Source organism: Acipenser ruthenus, chromosome 24 (genome assembly GCF_902713425.1).
Source record: "Acipenser ruthenus chromosome 24, fAciRut3.2 maternal haplotype, whole genome shotgun sequence".
Lineage (NCBI taxonomy): Eukaryota > Metazoa > Chordata > Actinopteri > Acipenseriformes > Acipenseridae > Acipenser > Acipenser ruthenus.
In genome coordinates, this window is record NC_081212.1 from 19,974,022 (window position 1) to 19,988,283 (window position 14,262).

The window sequence follows — 14,262 nt, forward strand, 5'->3', positions numbered from 1 at the left end:
GAGTACCCTTAAAGTACCAATGGGCTGCATTTACAAATGACAGAAAAACTGCTTTTTAAACTACCTTTTGAAGTGCTTAAAACCCAGGACTCTAGAGAAGGATACCAACCAACACACAACACCATACCATTACTAACCTGCTATGACTACTAAAACCAGTTATCAGATTCATTCTTGCCAATAGCCCTGGCGCCACAAATTGGATAAAAATTGAGGAAGCTATAAAAATCACTATTGTAACGAATATGCCTGGATTGTGTTTAATTGAGGGGGTCTACGACATGAACAGGGACTCTGACAGCAGTGTACCCAGTATTAACTCACCCCAGCCCCCCTGGGAGACATCGCTTACCTTCCAGCAGGTCTCTTGCCAGACCAGGTTCTGCCCCTGTGGACCGAACAAAGTCTGACAGGACCGCATCCATATCAAGAGTCATGTGATCATGTAGAGGTGCTGCCCGACCCGCAGCAGAACCTGTAGTCGTCACCAGGCTGTTAATCTCTCATCTGTAATATTGAAGCATTCATTTTAGTTAAGGAACTATATATACTGTGTGTTTGTGCATTTATCTGCATATAAACATACCGTGTCCTGTGGTAATCAACTATATATTCTGAAAGTGATTGTTAAGCATTGGCTATCGATGCTTAAAACTGCAGTGTCCCAAAGCCATGTTCACTTTGAATCTAAAAAAGAATGGTACATTATGCAATAGTTAGCAATCTCTACTTTTTCAGTTCAGCTTGTTTCTATTACCCAAAGTTTTATGTTTTAACACACTCCGAGCCACATAAGCATGCCCCATATAGTTCAAGCTTTGTTATAGCAAGCATAAGAGACATTTCTACTACTGATAACCCTTATTTAAGTTAATGCATCTTGTGTAGGGTGTCTCCTATCGTATACAAGATGTCATCTCATGCCATGTGGGTTCTGTTCACTCAAACAGCGCAAAATGACATCTCTTCTAATAAGAGAACTCCTACAAACAACATTTGAACTTCTCACAAATCACAAAAAAACATAATAGGAAGTAAATGTATTAAAAATAAAAAAGTGCTGTTGTTTTTGTATGCGATTCAGGATTGAGACATGTGGTTTATGCACAGGAGTACAGCTGTACAAAGAATAATATGTACGACCAAAAGCCTAATAATTAAAAAAAAAGCAATTAGGTTAAAACTATGAAAAACAAAAGGTGGAACACTAATGACGCTTGAAGCTGGGTCAATCGTCAGTAAATAGTCAATACAAAAAACTTTAGAAGTCAAAGTAAATACACCTATGTGACCCTGAAGTACCTCAAAGGTCAATGTCATTCAAGCTCGAATAATGATTTACTGAAGGCTGAAGAAACCATTTTCAACAGGATTTGACCCCTCATATTATTCATAAAATAAAAACGGGGGTTTTGATCAATAAAAAGCTATAAATACTGCATGTTCCCCCTATGCTGTAAAAATGTTTTCCGGTAGAAAATACTGTATGCTGCGGGTACCCTGAGACTTGAAACAGCACATACATCTACTATACAGTACATATAAAATGATGTTTTTCTTAATGTAAAACATACAACAACTATCAGCAAGCCTTTTTTATATTCATCATACTGGCCTTTATTTTCCCCTAGAGGCAAACGGCATGAAAACCAAATTTGTTTTAAAAGGAGAAAAAAAAAATACTAATTTTACAACACTTAACTAAAAAATAATATAATCCAAGGTCACTTAGCAAGCTGTTGGTTTCTTATTTTGTAACATTAACATGAAACCTTTTCTCCTTTTCAAAAAGAGTTAAACATGGGAGTATAAGCTTTGAAAATGTGGCTTGAGATTTCTTAGAAAAGAAACATTTAATCATACTACAAAAAGGGAGACCACAACACTTACACAGATGGAATATTAGCATCCACTGTTGTGCAAACCAATATAAAAAGAGACACCACTGCCGATTATGGTTTAAGCCTAAACTCTCTGCATGAAAACAATCGATTATTCAAAAGAAACGTATATACCACAATGCTATCAATAACAGAGCACTCTACTCAGACATTACAGGTTGCACTCACACACTGTTAGTGTTACCGGAGCACAGGTTCCATCCACCAGTACATGCAGACTAAATATCCCTTGGGCATCTCAAGAAAATTCAGTTTTACCTGGAAGCACCTGCTGGGTCAGTCCACTCCGCAGGGGACAGGATGTGTTAACCAAAGCCCTGACATGAATATCTGTGATGCAGTCGTGAAAAGAAAAAAAAAAAAGATGAGTGACTTTATTGATGACCCCTCTGTGCTCAGTAGGAAGTAAAGCTTCCTTTGTCGAGTGAGTCGTTTGTGCCGAGCGATGCACTGTGAATTCAGCGGCTTGCTGTCAGCAGTTTGTACCATCCACTAGTGTGTGATGACTCATGTCCTAGGAACCAAAAGCATGTTCTGAGGCAACTACTGAAACCTGCAAATGAAATGCAAATGCTGTCTTGTTTTTTTTTATTATTAAGATTTTCCACCCTGTTTTTTTTTTTTTTTTTGCATAACAGTACAAGCATAAGCGAAATCATTAATAAAACGGAAAACATTATGTCACCTTGAATTTTACAGCCGTATTTGAAAAACAACCTCTTCAGACCTTGCACTATATACAGTATTAGGGCGAGTTGATGTTAATAATAAATGTCTGCTTGACTTTTGGTTGATAATGTAATGATCCTACTGCAGGTTATTTAGAGTTTCCTGCCTGAAACGTTACATGCAGTAGCTTTACATTCTTACCTTTGTGTTGAAGAGCTTTATTTATTATTATAATCTTTACAGATTATTTGCTTATTCTAGTTTTTAAATAGACTCATTTTGGTTTATACAGTACAATGCTGTAAATACAAATACATACTATGAAACGGGTTGATCAGCGTGAGGTACAGCTAGGTCATAAGATGTCACTTTGAGCTTTTATCATGAGAAATAGTTGGCAATTGCAGACGGTTAATTCAGCGATGCTTCTTTGGAAATAAAAAAAAACAGTTACTAAGTACAGCAGGTGAGAAAATAACGTTGCCATGACACTTATGGTTTCGTAATGATTTTAATTTGTTTTTTCCAATGCATTGTATCTTGTTTAAAAAAAAAAAAAAGTGAAGTAAAATAAAGCACCAACATTTTGAAACCATTAAAATATTTTTTTAGAATGAATATGGTAGATATTATAACCATTTTATGAACCCTTGAAGGAGGTCCTGAAATGCTCAAAGCATAAAATGTCAATCTTAAAGCAATTTTGCTGCTTTGGTGAAAATGATGGTTCACAGTCAAATTATCCCGAAACTAGGTCTGCCTAAGCACTGCCGGACCTAAGTGAAATGGGATGAAAGTCCTTTAGGACCGCAAATTTCAGAGAAGATTGTGAAAAATATTTGTTTATTTGAGTTCACAAAATCGTAGGTCACTGTCCTAAGTAACTTTTTTGCATTCCCCCCTCCCCCCCCCCCCGTGTATAGTTCGGTATACTTTATTTTTAATATTTAAGTTAGGTATACAACAAGTTACCCAGTTAATAATAATTATTAGGTCGTTTTATGGTAGTCAGTCCCACAGAGCAAAAAAAAAGGGCACAATGCTGGATTCAACTTTGTTATTAGTATGAGTATTAGAACAAAGTGCAAGTACAACATTCAGAACATTATTATTCAAGTTATCAAATATATCAAATATATGTATAGATATTGGGTCTGGTACTGTTACACAGCACTGTCTGTGTTTGATGCAGTGCTGCAATGGATTCTGACCCATGATGGTGAGATGAGTCTACAAGCTCTAAAAGTGCAAAAGTAGCCCAGCTCTTTTGTACAAGGTTGGAAGACAGCTTGCACCTGTTCCAGATGGGCCACCTCCAAAGTGTCAGGGTAAAAGGGGGAGAACGATAAGGAATATTGAGTCTATTTATCTCATTGACGTCTGCTGTAAGAGGATAGCATATTTGTCTTAAAACAATCTTTATTTTGTTAGGGGTTGAAAACATTTCTCTCTTGTGTTTTTGTATCCCCCCCCCCCCCCCCAGAGAGCAGGGAGATGTATGTCTCACCACAGTTTTGTTATTAAATTGTTGTGGGTAGAAATCTGATTAATGATGGCAGGCAGACAATTTGAGAATGCAGGCTCATTTCTATGAAACTCAATTCACTTTCTGCCAGCACATTACTTTACAGATTGCATTTGTAAAAAGGCTAAGTGTCCAGACAGAACAACTTATACAGTACCCCTGTGGGTAGACAGACTCCAGAGTTAGGATCTTACACAGTACCCCTGCGGGTAACCAGACTCCAGAGTTAGGATCTTATACAGTACCCCTGCAGGTAGCCAGGCTCCAGAGTTAGGATCTTATACAATACCCCTGCTGGTAACCAGACTCCAGAGTTAGGATCTTACACAGTACCCCTGTGGGTAACCAGACTCCAGAGTTAGGATCTTATACAGTACCCCTGCAGGTAGCCAGGCTCCAGAGTTAGGATCTTATACAGTACCCCTGCTGGTAACCAGACTCCAGAGTTAGGATCTTACACAGTACCCCTGTGGGTAACCAGACTCCAGAGTTAGGATCTTATACAGTACCCCTGCAGGTAGCCAGGCTCCAGAGTTAGGATCTTATACAATACCCCTGCTGGTAACCAGACTCCAGAGTTAGGATCTTACACAGTACCCCTGCGGGTAACCAGACTCCAGAGTTAGGATCTTACACAGTACCCCTGCAGGTAGCCAGGCTCCAGAGTTAGGATCTTACACAGTACCCCTGCGGGTAACCAGACTCCAGAGTTAGGATCTTACACAGTACCCCTGCGGGTAGCCAGGCTCCAGAGTTAGGGTCTTGCTAAAAACAAAACTCTACTGAGACTAGATCCGTATTGCTTTGGGTGTGCTCTGATGTTCAGTAACTGATAGCAAAAAAAAAAAAAAAGCTTTTATCTTTACAGGCGCTGTATAGAAATAAAAAATAAAATAAATCACTATTGTGGTTCCTGGACAATTGTGTGGAGGAGGGGGATATCTTAGGCTTATGATGTAACCAAGCAGGCTATATTTATCTTGCAGAAGCACACTGGCTGTAAAAGAATAGTTGTGAAATAGAGACTTCACTGTTCTAATGCACAGCAAAAACCACAATAAGGGTCATGAACGGTGCTAAAGGTATCGTTATGAAAACTAAACCCAGTGCTCGTCTGACGGTGACAGTCTTTACAGTCTGCTAAATCGCAGGCAGATGTGCAAACATGGTGCAAAGGAATTTTAACCAATGCTGTAGATTTAATGGACCCGTATAGTGATATATTACAGTACTGAGAAAGGATATCTCACAAAGCCCATTCTCACAGAACATATGGTGCTGTTAAAGCATTTGCGCAATAATAAATCACGTATGAGAAATCAACCAATAATCGCTGATGATTTACCAAAAATTCCAGTACATTTTATCCTGTGTAAATATGTCATCCAGTGCATAAACATAGTGCACAAATATCACAGAACTTCTAAATCCCCGCTAGTAATCACCCAAATCTTATGATGCAACACCAAAAAAATGACGAATCAAATTAAGACTCTAGTAGACAGAATGGTGCTAGCACGATTTACGGCCCATTTTAGGTAGGGAAAATATTGTCTTAGCAGTCATTGCAGTCTATAGGAGGCTGTGTGGTCCAGTGGTTAAAGAAAAGGGCTTGTAACCAGGAGGTCCCCGGTTCAAATCCCACCTCAGCCACTGACTTATTGTGTGACCCTGAGCAAGTCACTTAACCTCCTTGTGCTCTGTCTTTCGGGTGAGACGTAGTTGTAAGTGACTCTGCAGCTGATGCATAGTTCACACACCCTAGTCTCTGTAAGTCGCCTTGGATAAAGGCGTCTGCTAACTAAACAAATAATAATAAGGACAACTGGAAGCTGCTAGAGACTGGAAAATGCTGGCAGATGTTGGTCAATGGCTTATTTTTCCACCTGAGATTGCCACCACTAACCTTCGGCCAGATATTGTCTTGTGGTCTGGATCAGCACGCCTTGTTCACCTGGTAGAGTTAACAGTGCCATGGGAGGACGCTGTAGATGAGGCGTATGAGACGAAGAAACTGCGGTATGCTCAACTAGCCACTGAAGCGGAACAGCGAGGATGGAGAGTCCGGGTTTACCCAGTGGAGGTGGGTTGTCGAGGATTTGTGGCACACTCTACAACCCGGTTTCTCAGAGACGTCGGATTCAGTGGCCAAGAGTTGTGTCACACAGTGAAGAACTTATCTGAAGCAGCAGAGATAAACTGGCTGTGGTTGAGACGGAAAGATTCTGGCTGGAGATCTCAAGCACAATAGAAAGAAAGAAACGCTGATGTACAGGTAAGTAAGCTGGGCTGAGTTGAGTGGGGGACGGAGGGGGGTGATGCTGGGACGCCAGAATCACCGTCGAGCCCTCTTGAGGTGTCGTGGGCTAGTCGACGAAACACTGAGGATGGAAGGTGCCCACTTGAAGACCCCAGAGATGTACCCTACTTAGCTCAATCCAGACGGTTGTCATGCTGATGCGCTGGGGAGGCCGCACTGTGGTTGATCCCCGGAGCCAGCATCGCAGCCGTTGTGTGTGCTGATGTGCCAGGGAGGCAAAATAAGCTGATCCCTGGAGCCAGCATTACACTTCTGCCATCAACACCAGACAGAAGGATATCTACATCATCATATGGAAGGAAACGTAAATGGATGGAGACACATATGGATCACATTAGTTTACTGTAAAGCTACGTCTTAGTTGGTGCTTATCTTGGCGAGAGCCGAGTTCAAATCAGCATGAAGTTTTAACATCTACTCTCGTGTAATGGAAATCATAATAATAATAATAATAATAATAATAATAATAATAATAATAATAAATTGACCTGTATTGAGAGTTAGGGCTCTTGTTCATTTTCGACACAGTGCCGTGGGATCTTAGAAATCCACAAGACCTTGGTTCATTGTGTCTTCTGAAAGAAGACACTTTTTACAGCGCCTGCTGGAGCCGAGGTGAATACCTTAAAAGGAAAAGTCAGCCCATTCTTAGAAGACACCCAGCTACTAACTTCTGAAATATAGATCTGAAATTTCTTATCAAGGAAATGTGTACGCCACTAAAAATAAAACAAAGACACCACTGAATGGCTTTAAAAGGAATTGGTACAACTGTTACTCACAGATCTGAATACATGACAAAGCAAAGGTTCATCACAAAAACAATTTTATCAGGACTTTTTATCAGAAATCTTCCGCTGTGCCAAGCAGCTGGGTATTAACCACGCAAAGCTGTTATTATAAGAGTTAAAAACGGAAACATTTAGTTCAAGCAGCTTCTCACAAACGTTTTAATAATCTAGGAAACTCTGTGATACAGTCAGAATCCATGTCACAGTAAGAGATGAATCATTAACTGCTCTGTACTCTGGATGGCTCTAATTATTGTGCATAACTAATTACCAGGATGGTGTAGTGTCACTGTAGTGGTGGTGGTGGTGGTTTCTAAAGGAGGCTGTTATTGTGCTTAAATTGGCCTACATTGACAAAGAGACCATATTTGGACTATTTATACATAATTTCAACAAACTTGAACCATTCCATAAACACGTATGAAGGCATTAGCCGAAACATTATTCTTTTATTACGTTTCTTATAGTTGTACCTCACATATTTACCCTGTGATTGAATTTCCATTATGGCACTGCTATTTTTATCACAGCTTTTAAAAAAACAAATGACAATTATTATTATTTAATGCAAACACTGCACACCTGTGTAATTATTTAATGATAATGCTGAATAAAATGCCCAGAACAATCCGTTATATGTTTCACAGTTGTTGCTTGTTGGTACTTTGTAAAAGGATAGACGTAACACAATAAAAATGTAATCCTAGGCTTAATATGCTGAACTGGTAAAACTTAGCAACAGTAGGGAAAATAACATGTACGCCTGTCCCTACTAATTCGGTACACATGCCTTTATAGTCCATGGGCCAGACAGGGTAGGTGGTACCAACAAGCGGTACCACATGATTGTCATACCAGTGAACAAGGATGGTAAATCCATGCTAGAAATGCATGCTGCACACTCCAAATTAGTAGCTTTACCAATTTACACGTGTTTGAAGTTTTACACGTGTTTGCAACGGTATGAGCCAGGACCCAAATTTTAAATCCGACTATATTATGCAATACGCAGCAAATCATTATTAACTATACACCACTCTTTAAGCTCAAAGGTCTGTGCCCAATGGCTCAAAAATCAAATTGCTACAGTGATGGAATAGCATTATTTTTCTCAGTTTTGAAGCTGGTTTGGAAGGTATAGATGTCCAGCATACATATTTGGGATGTACAGATAATACGCTTTTTGGAAAGTAATGGTTTCATTTGGTACCAAATCGGCCAAAATTTGGGTCCTGGCTCATGGACTTTTATACATTTTATTATTTCCCATGAAATAGCTTAACCTTCATATTTACTCCAACACAGTAGTAACTGAGTCTATAATTTATACTTAAAAGGGAAAAATTGTATATGCTTGTTATATTTTTTCCCTGCAGAAATATGATTTATCAGTAAGTAAAGGGGATTACAGGAGTATAGCAAAAATGTAAACTTGCTACCTCCTTTTAAAACACAGGCATGTAATCTAAATCCGCTACGACAAGTATATTTGGCTTTTTGTTTTGCATACTGTTTATTATTATTTGGTTCATGGTTTCACTCCAGACAGTAGTCAGTGGTTATGAATCAAAATAACAGATCTTCCCCAAAAGCCCAAGTTTTCAAATTGAAAATGTTCTAGTTTCGATAGTTGATTTAGACCAATGCGGACAAATTCAAGTGCCCTTTTACTGTAGTGGAAATGTTTAGTTCATTCAATAACGGAACAAGTGTGTGCTCCACCTTTGCCCTACTGATTAGATGCACTTGAGAACTCCCCTCAGCATTTTCCTCTACCTAAAGGTTAATTGACACATCACCCATTATGAGCACAAACATTTGCTCATTGCAATTACTCCAATGCTGTGGTTTAATTTTTTTGGAAAAGTCTGTGTCAAAGTGCTTTTACCTGAGTTCTGCTCCTCAGTTCTAGTTTCCTGTCACAGACATTTGTAACAAAGACTAGATCAGCCAAAGAAGCATTATAGATGGAATAACTAATATAAAAACACTGTGACTGATCTAGCCTTTGTTTCATGTGTCTATGGCAGGACACGAGAACTAAAAAAAACCCACTAAAGTTTTACAAAAAAATACTTAAATATAAATGGCAAACATTTTGACGAGAAGTCTCTCTCAGTGTCTAGAACCCTTGATTCAATTTTTCTAGTAGTGTTTGTTTTTTCTTCTTTTTTAATTCTCGCTTGTCAAATATTGAAACTGCACATATTTTCTAACAAGATTCCATGAGTTTTTGTTGATTTTTTTGGACATCCTAACTTCAATATCAATTACCTATAATTATGTGCATTATAAAATATTGTGAACATGTCAAATCTAGCAATATGAAGTGAATCTATCAATGAAGTGACTATTTAGCACTGTAAGCGTGGTGTGTGCAAAATGATGTTCCTGCCGGTTTTGTTTTCTTTTTTCTTGTGCAGATCGTTCACAAGATGATGACTATCATCACTTTATTTAAAAACATCTGCCTGGGAAAACCTCAGCTGAACAGCAGCTCAAATGCCTGATCAGCAGTTTGTATACAAGGTAGCAACTGCTACCTATACTGGCTTGGGAGTACCTGTAGCTAGGCAATAGCAGACATACTTTAATACCACATGCAAAAGGATTCTGATAATAACTCCTGTTGAGAATTTGGCTACATACATTGTATGTAGCCAAACGAAACACAATGTGTATGTCCAAGGAAATACTAAACATGGCAGAATTATAATTTTCTGGATATATAGTCATAACCCCAATTTAGGAAAAATCATCAAGAGTCATTACATCATAACCAGCTGTAAATGTATTGCTGATGACACTTAATGTAGAGTGCAACTAAACTCTGGTATGATGATGGGACGCACTGGCATCCCTTAATCCTGCTTTACATGAACACTATGAGCAACTAAACCATGAACTGAAATTAACCACCAACTTTATACCAGTCAGTCAGTTACAAAGGAAATACTGTGACAAGGAACAAGACACTGCCAGTGTAAAGGAAGAACAGCAAACAAACACACTGTGCTGAACTTACTTCTACCCCAGTTGAGACATTCGTACATCTGGCAACCAGAAGACACAACTCCACCAATGAAACATCATTCAAATAGTGCCTGGTTTCATGACCTTCATGTGAAGGAATTGCGGAACCTCCTAACATTCTAATGTGAAATGCCAGCGACATTTTAACCCTGATTAATTTTTTAGGTCGCAGTGCATTATGGGGTAGGGCACTCACTACAATCTGGTATAACGTTATTCAAGAGCAAAGCAGCATCAAAGCCTCTCATGACACAAGTCCCAAACCAGCTTATATCATACAGCACTCAATCCTACAGAACAGGGGTGGACAACCCTGGACCTGGAAAGCCACAATCCTGCAGGATTTCTGGGTATCTTTTAAACTTCCCCAAACTGAAATAATGCCTAACAAAATAACTAATGTAAATCAGGTATCGTGTGAGGTGTCAGGTCAAGGTAATATGCACATATCTGACATTCAGTCTAGGCTTGAAAAGGGGGTCCTGATTTTCCAACATCCATGCATGGGGGCATGATCGCCACAGACACCAACTGGAAAGGAGTATCAATGAGGGCCTGTACACACATGCAGTGTAATGGTAATTCCGTGACCTTTGCTTTATACAGGAACTTGCCCGTTCCAAAAGTAACATTGCAACATTATTAAAATGTCACAATGGACCTTGAGCATTACTTACTTTTTATTTTGTTCTCTTCACTGTGGTTTCATTGAGGAAGCCCCCTGGTATTCGACATGCTTCACAGTCTCCAAGGCAGGGGAGGCAGGTAATGAAGCTGACCCCTATTTATGAGACCTGCAAGACAAAGAGAGGTATTGTGTCCAACTGCTGTATATCAACTGAGCAGATACAGTGCTGTAGTTCATACACGTGGTGTGTTGCTCTTGATTCCTGATGCTTTTTTCTTTTTCATAATCATACAGACCCACGCACACACATGGATTTGGTAAATTTGCAGTTAACTTTAAAAAAATGTATATTAATTTATTAGGAATACAGTCCAGGTATTTGCATATCACCTTTTAAAAAATCTGGTATTTCTTACAAGCACCCTGCTGCTAAAAAGCAGGTTCTGTCTTCCTCATCTCACTGGATTACACATTGTGTGTGTGCGAATTCAACTCTCCAAACTCACTGTGTACATTCATGTGCACAGTAACAATGCAGCACTATGAATCAGAACAGATCGATGTGCTGCCTAAATATTCACAAAGCACTAATGATAAAGTGATTTGTGCTAAAAAAAAAAGAAATATTAATAATAATACGTAGGTCTCAAATGTGCAGTTTTGTAAGAAACACATGTGACAGCAGACATGTATTTTCATTTTAAAACATCTGTTTCTACATTAGGTTAAAGATAGTTCTAAGATGGCATGCCTTGCTCTTAGGGCATCTATTAAACGTGCACTTCACTTCACCTCTGGGCCTCTACATGTTTGTGGCTGAAAGCATGTCAGTTATTAGGGGAAGCAGCTAGTTGGCAATGCCAGGAAAGAAGCTTTTAAAGAGGTGGGTGAATGACCAAGGAACTCCAACACTTTCTGAAATGATGGTTTACAAACCTAGATTGCTTTAACCTAATGCAGTAGTGGGCATACATGTCTACTGTAACATGTGTGTCTTTCGAAGCTGCACGTTTCAGACCTATAAAACGAATGGAAGTGCACACCAGATTTTTGGAATTCTTTTGCTAGCAACAATCTCTTAAAGGACCTTTCTGAGATGTTAAATATAAATAGATGAAAAATAAAAAAATTAGGACTTGAATCGTATTAGAACTGGTTTAGCAGCCATTATGCAACATGCAATACATTTTTTTTATGGATATTGAACAACTGGATTACTTTTATATGGTAACAGATTAACTGCTGATCTAGATGATATATATATATATATATATATATATATATATATATATATATTTTAACTACAATTCACTTCCAAATGAATCAAGGGGAAATCTAATTAAACTATATAGAAATATACATAAATTGAATCAATGAAAAAACTTAATTAGAACATTAAATCAGAAAACACACTGTGCCATGAAATTGAAATATAGTGAATGTATTGCATCTTCCACATTAAAAAGTGTTCAAGTCTTGCTTAATGCTTAAGAAATAGAAATATCTACAATAAAAACAAGTGGAAAAATGAAGTCTGCATGATTCATGAGTGAGGGAGGAAACAGTGGGCAGGTTTTTAGTCAGGAACAAATAATCCCAACTACAACCACACACACAGGGCTGGGAAAGCAATACTGGCAGACAGCATACCATGCTAATGTTAAATGATGTCATTACAGTATACAATAAAGAATGCTGTGACAATGGTGGAGTGGTACTGCCATAGGATTGCCCTTTTGCAAGTGTACCCTACCCATAAAGCTTCTAATACTGTAGTTTATGGGCCAATAGTAGCTTGGAATCCATGACAACAGGATTTTCATACTGTGAGGCAAAAAACACCCCTAATGCCCAAAGTACTATATGCAAGTACTTTATTAACAGCTTAATATACATGTTTATACAATGCTCAAGGTTGTTTCAGCCAATCTGAGCACACACAGACTATGCAAGAAAAGCACAAATCCAACCCAAACCGTGTCAATATATTCTCAACCATACTGCTAAATGTTGAATTGCAGTAGTGCAGTTATAGGACGGCCCCGGACAAAACTTGCATCACAGTTGAATTGGTAGCATCTTAAGTCCCGCGGTTCAGTTCAAGCACATTTTGGGATCTGTTGGTAAAGTTCTACCTCCGTCCCGCTGCACCGCCTCCTTTAAGCCGAGGAGGCTGCTGTACCTGCGCAGGACTAGCCATTGATGAGCTCACAACACATGGAAAGAACTGGTTAGAAAGAACTGGTTAGAAAGAACCCTAAACTTTAATGCCAAAAGCTTTGCAAAAATTAAACAATCGAGTTGCATTACCTGGTGACCTTGGGAATGATTACACCTGAGCAGTGCAAACACTCGCCTTTGTCTTGGGAATGATTACACCTGAGCAGTGCAAACACTCACCTTTGTCTTGTCTTCACTAGTGCTGGCCACATGTAAATATTCCCTTGGTAACCAGGCACTTCTTATTCCATATATAATGTAAATGTATTATTAAAGGCTTTATACTGTAGGGCAGGTAATAAACTAAAAACACTCCAGCAGAATTAACTTTGTGCATGTCGCATAACAGAAGTTCAAACTATACAAGCGTATGAGTCTTTCGGGAGAAGGGAGCAACACAGCAAGCAATGCTACAATGCACAAAGTATAAAAAACAGGGTAGCAGTGCTATAGAAAATACAATAGCTGGACCAGACTAAAGACTATAAAACCAGAAGGAACAGGCTGTTCAGTAACTAGCTACCATAATAATACACTGTAGCAAGTAAAGTCATTTCAACTGTTTCACGTTAACAATGTTAAGAGGACATCCTGCAGTGCGTATCTCAATGGGGAAACACTCTACTCAAGACTATTATTTGAACTGGTTTTACAATTCAGATCAAATTCTCTCCACAGTAGGCTCTACAAGGCTGAAGTTGAGGCAAATTATTGCCATAATTGGATGCTTTGAGGCTGTGCTACAGACTGTACAGGAGATCCGGAATTGTTGCCACCCACGCTCTAGCTAACCTCAAAGCACTCTGTGAACACAAGACAGTACTTCAGAGCTGCTAACAAAGCGAAGAACTAAAAATTTACAAAGTAAAAACAGAACCCTTCTTTCACAAGCCACTACAGACCCCAGACCCCATCCCCCCCCCCCCCCCCCAAATTAAAAAAAAAAACCTGCTAGGATTCAAATTTGCAGGGGTGGGGACAATTTTGCCCTCCAGATGAAATGACCAAGGAAGTGCAACACTTCTGTAGAAATATATATATATACTGTATATATATAAACAAATCTAAGTGCATTTGTGGATTTTTTGTGTTACAATAACTGTCAACAGGTTATGTATATAGCTCTGTGTAAAATAGTATACAGTACAGGTACAGTATATAAAATGCATGCTCTT

General features: G+C 38.8%; 1 protein-coding gene across 7 annotated transcripts in view; it reads right to left on the reverse strand.

Annotated features, from left to right (window-relative positions):
* LOC117428462 (OTU domain-containing protein 7A) overlaps positions 1-14,262 on the reverse strand; it is a 108,448-nt gene that overhangs the window by 50,127 nt on the left and 44,059 nt on the right. For 3 of the 7 annotated variants that reach the window (XM_058998610.1, XM_058998607.1, XM_058998606.1), the window contains 3 exons: positions 10,917-11,033; positions 2,160-2,231; positions 353-507 (listed from right to left, as the gene is read on the reverse strand). In XM_058998610.1, coding sequence (XP_058854593.1) covers positions 353-437 — 85 coding nt within the window. In that variant the 5' untranslated portion in view covers positions 438-507; positions 2,160-2,231; positions 10,917-11,033. The remainder of the gene's footprint in view (positions 1-352; positions 508-2,159; positions 2,232-10,916; positions 11,034-14,262) is intronic. The other 4 variants (XM_058998609.1, XM_058998608.1, XM_058998612.1 and 1 more) reach the window with 2 other exon arrangements.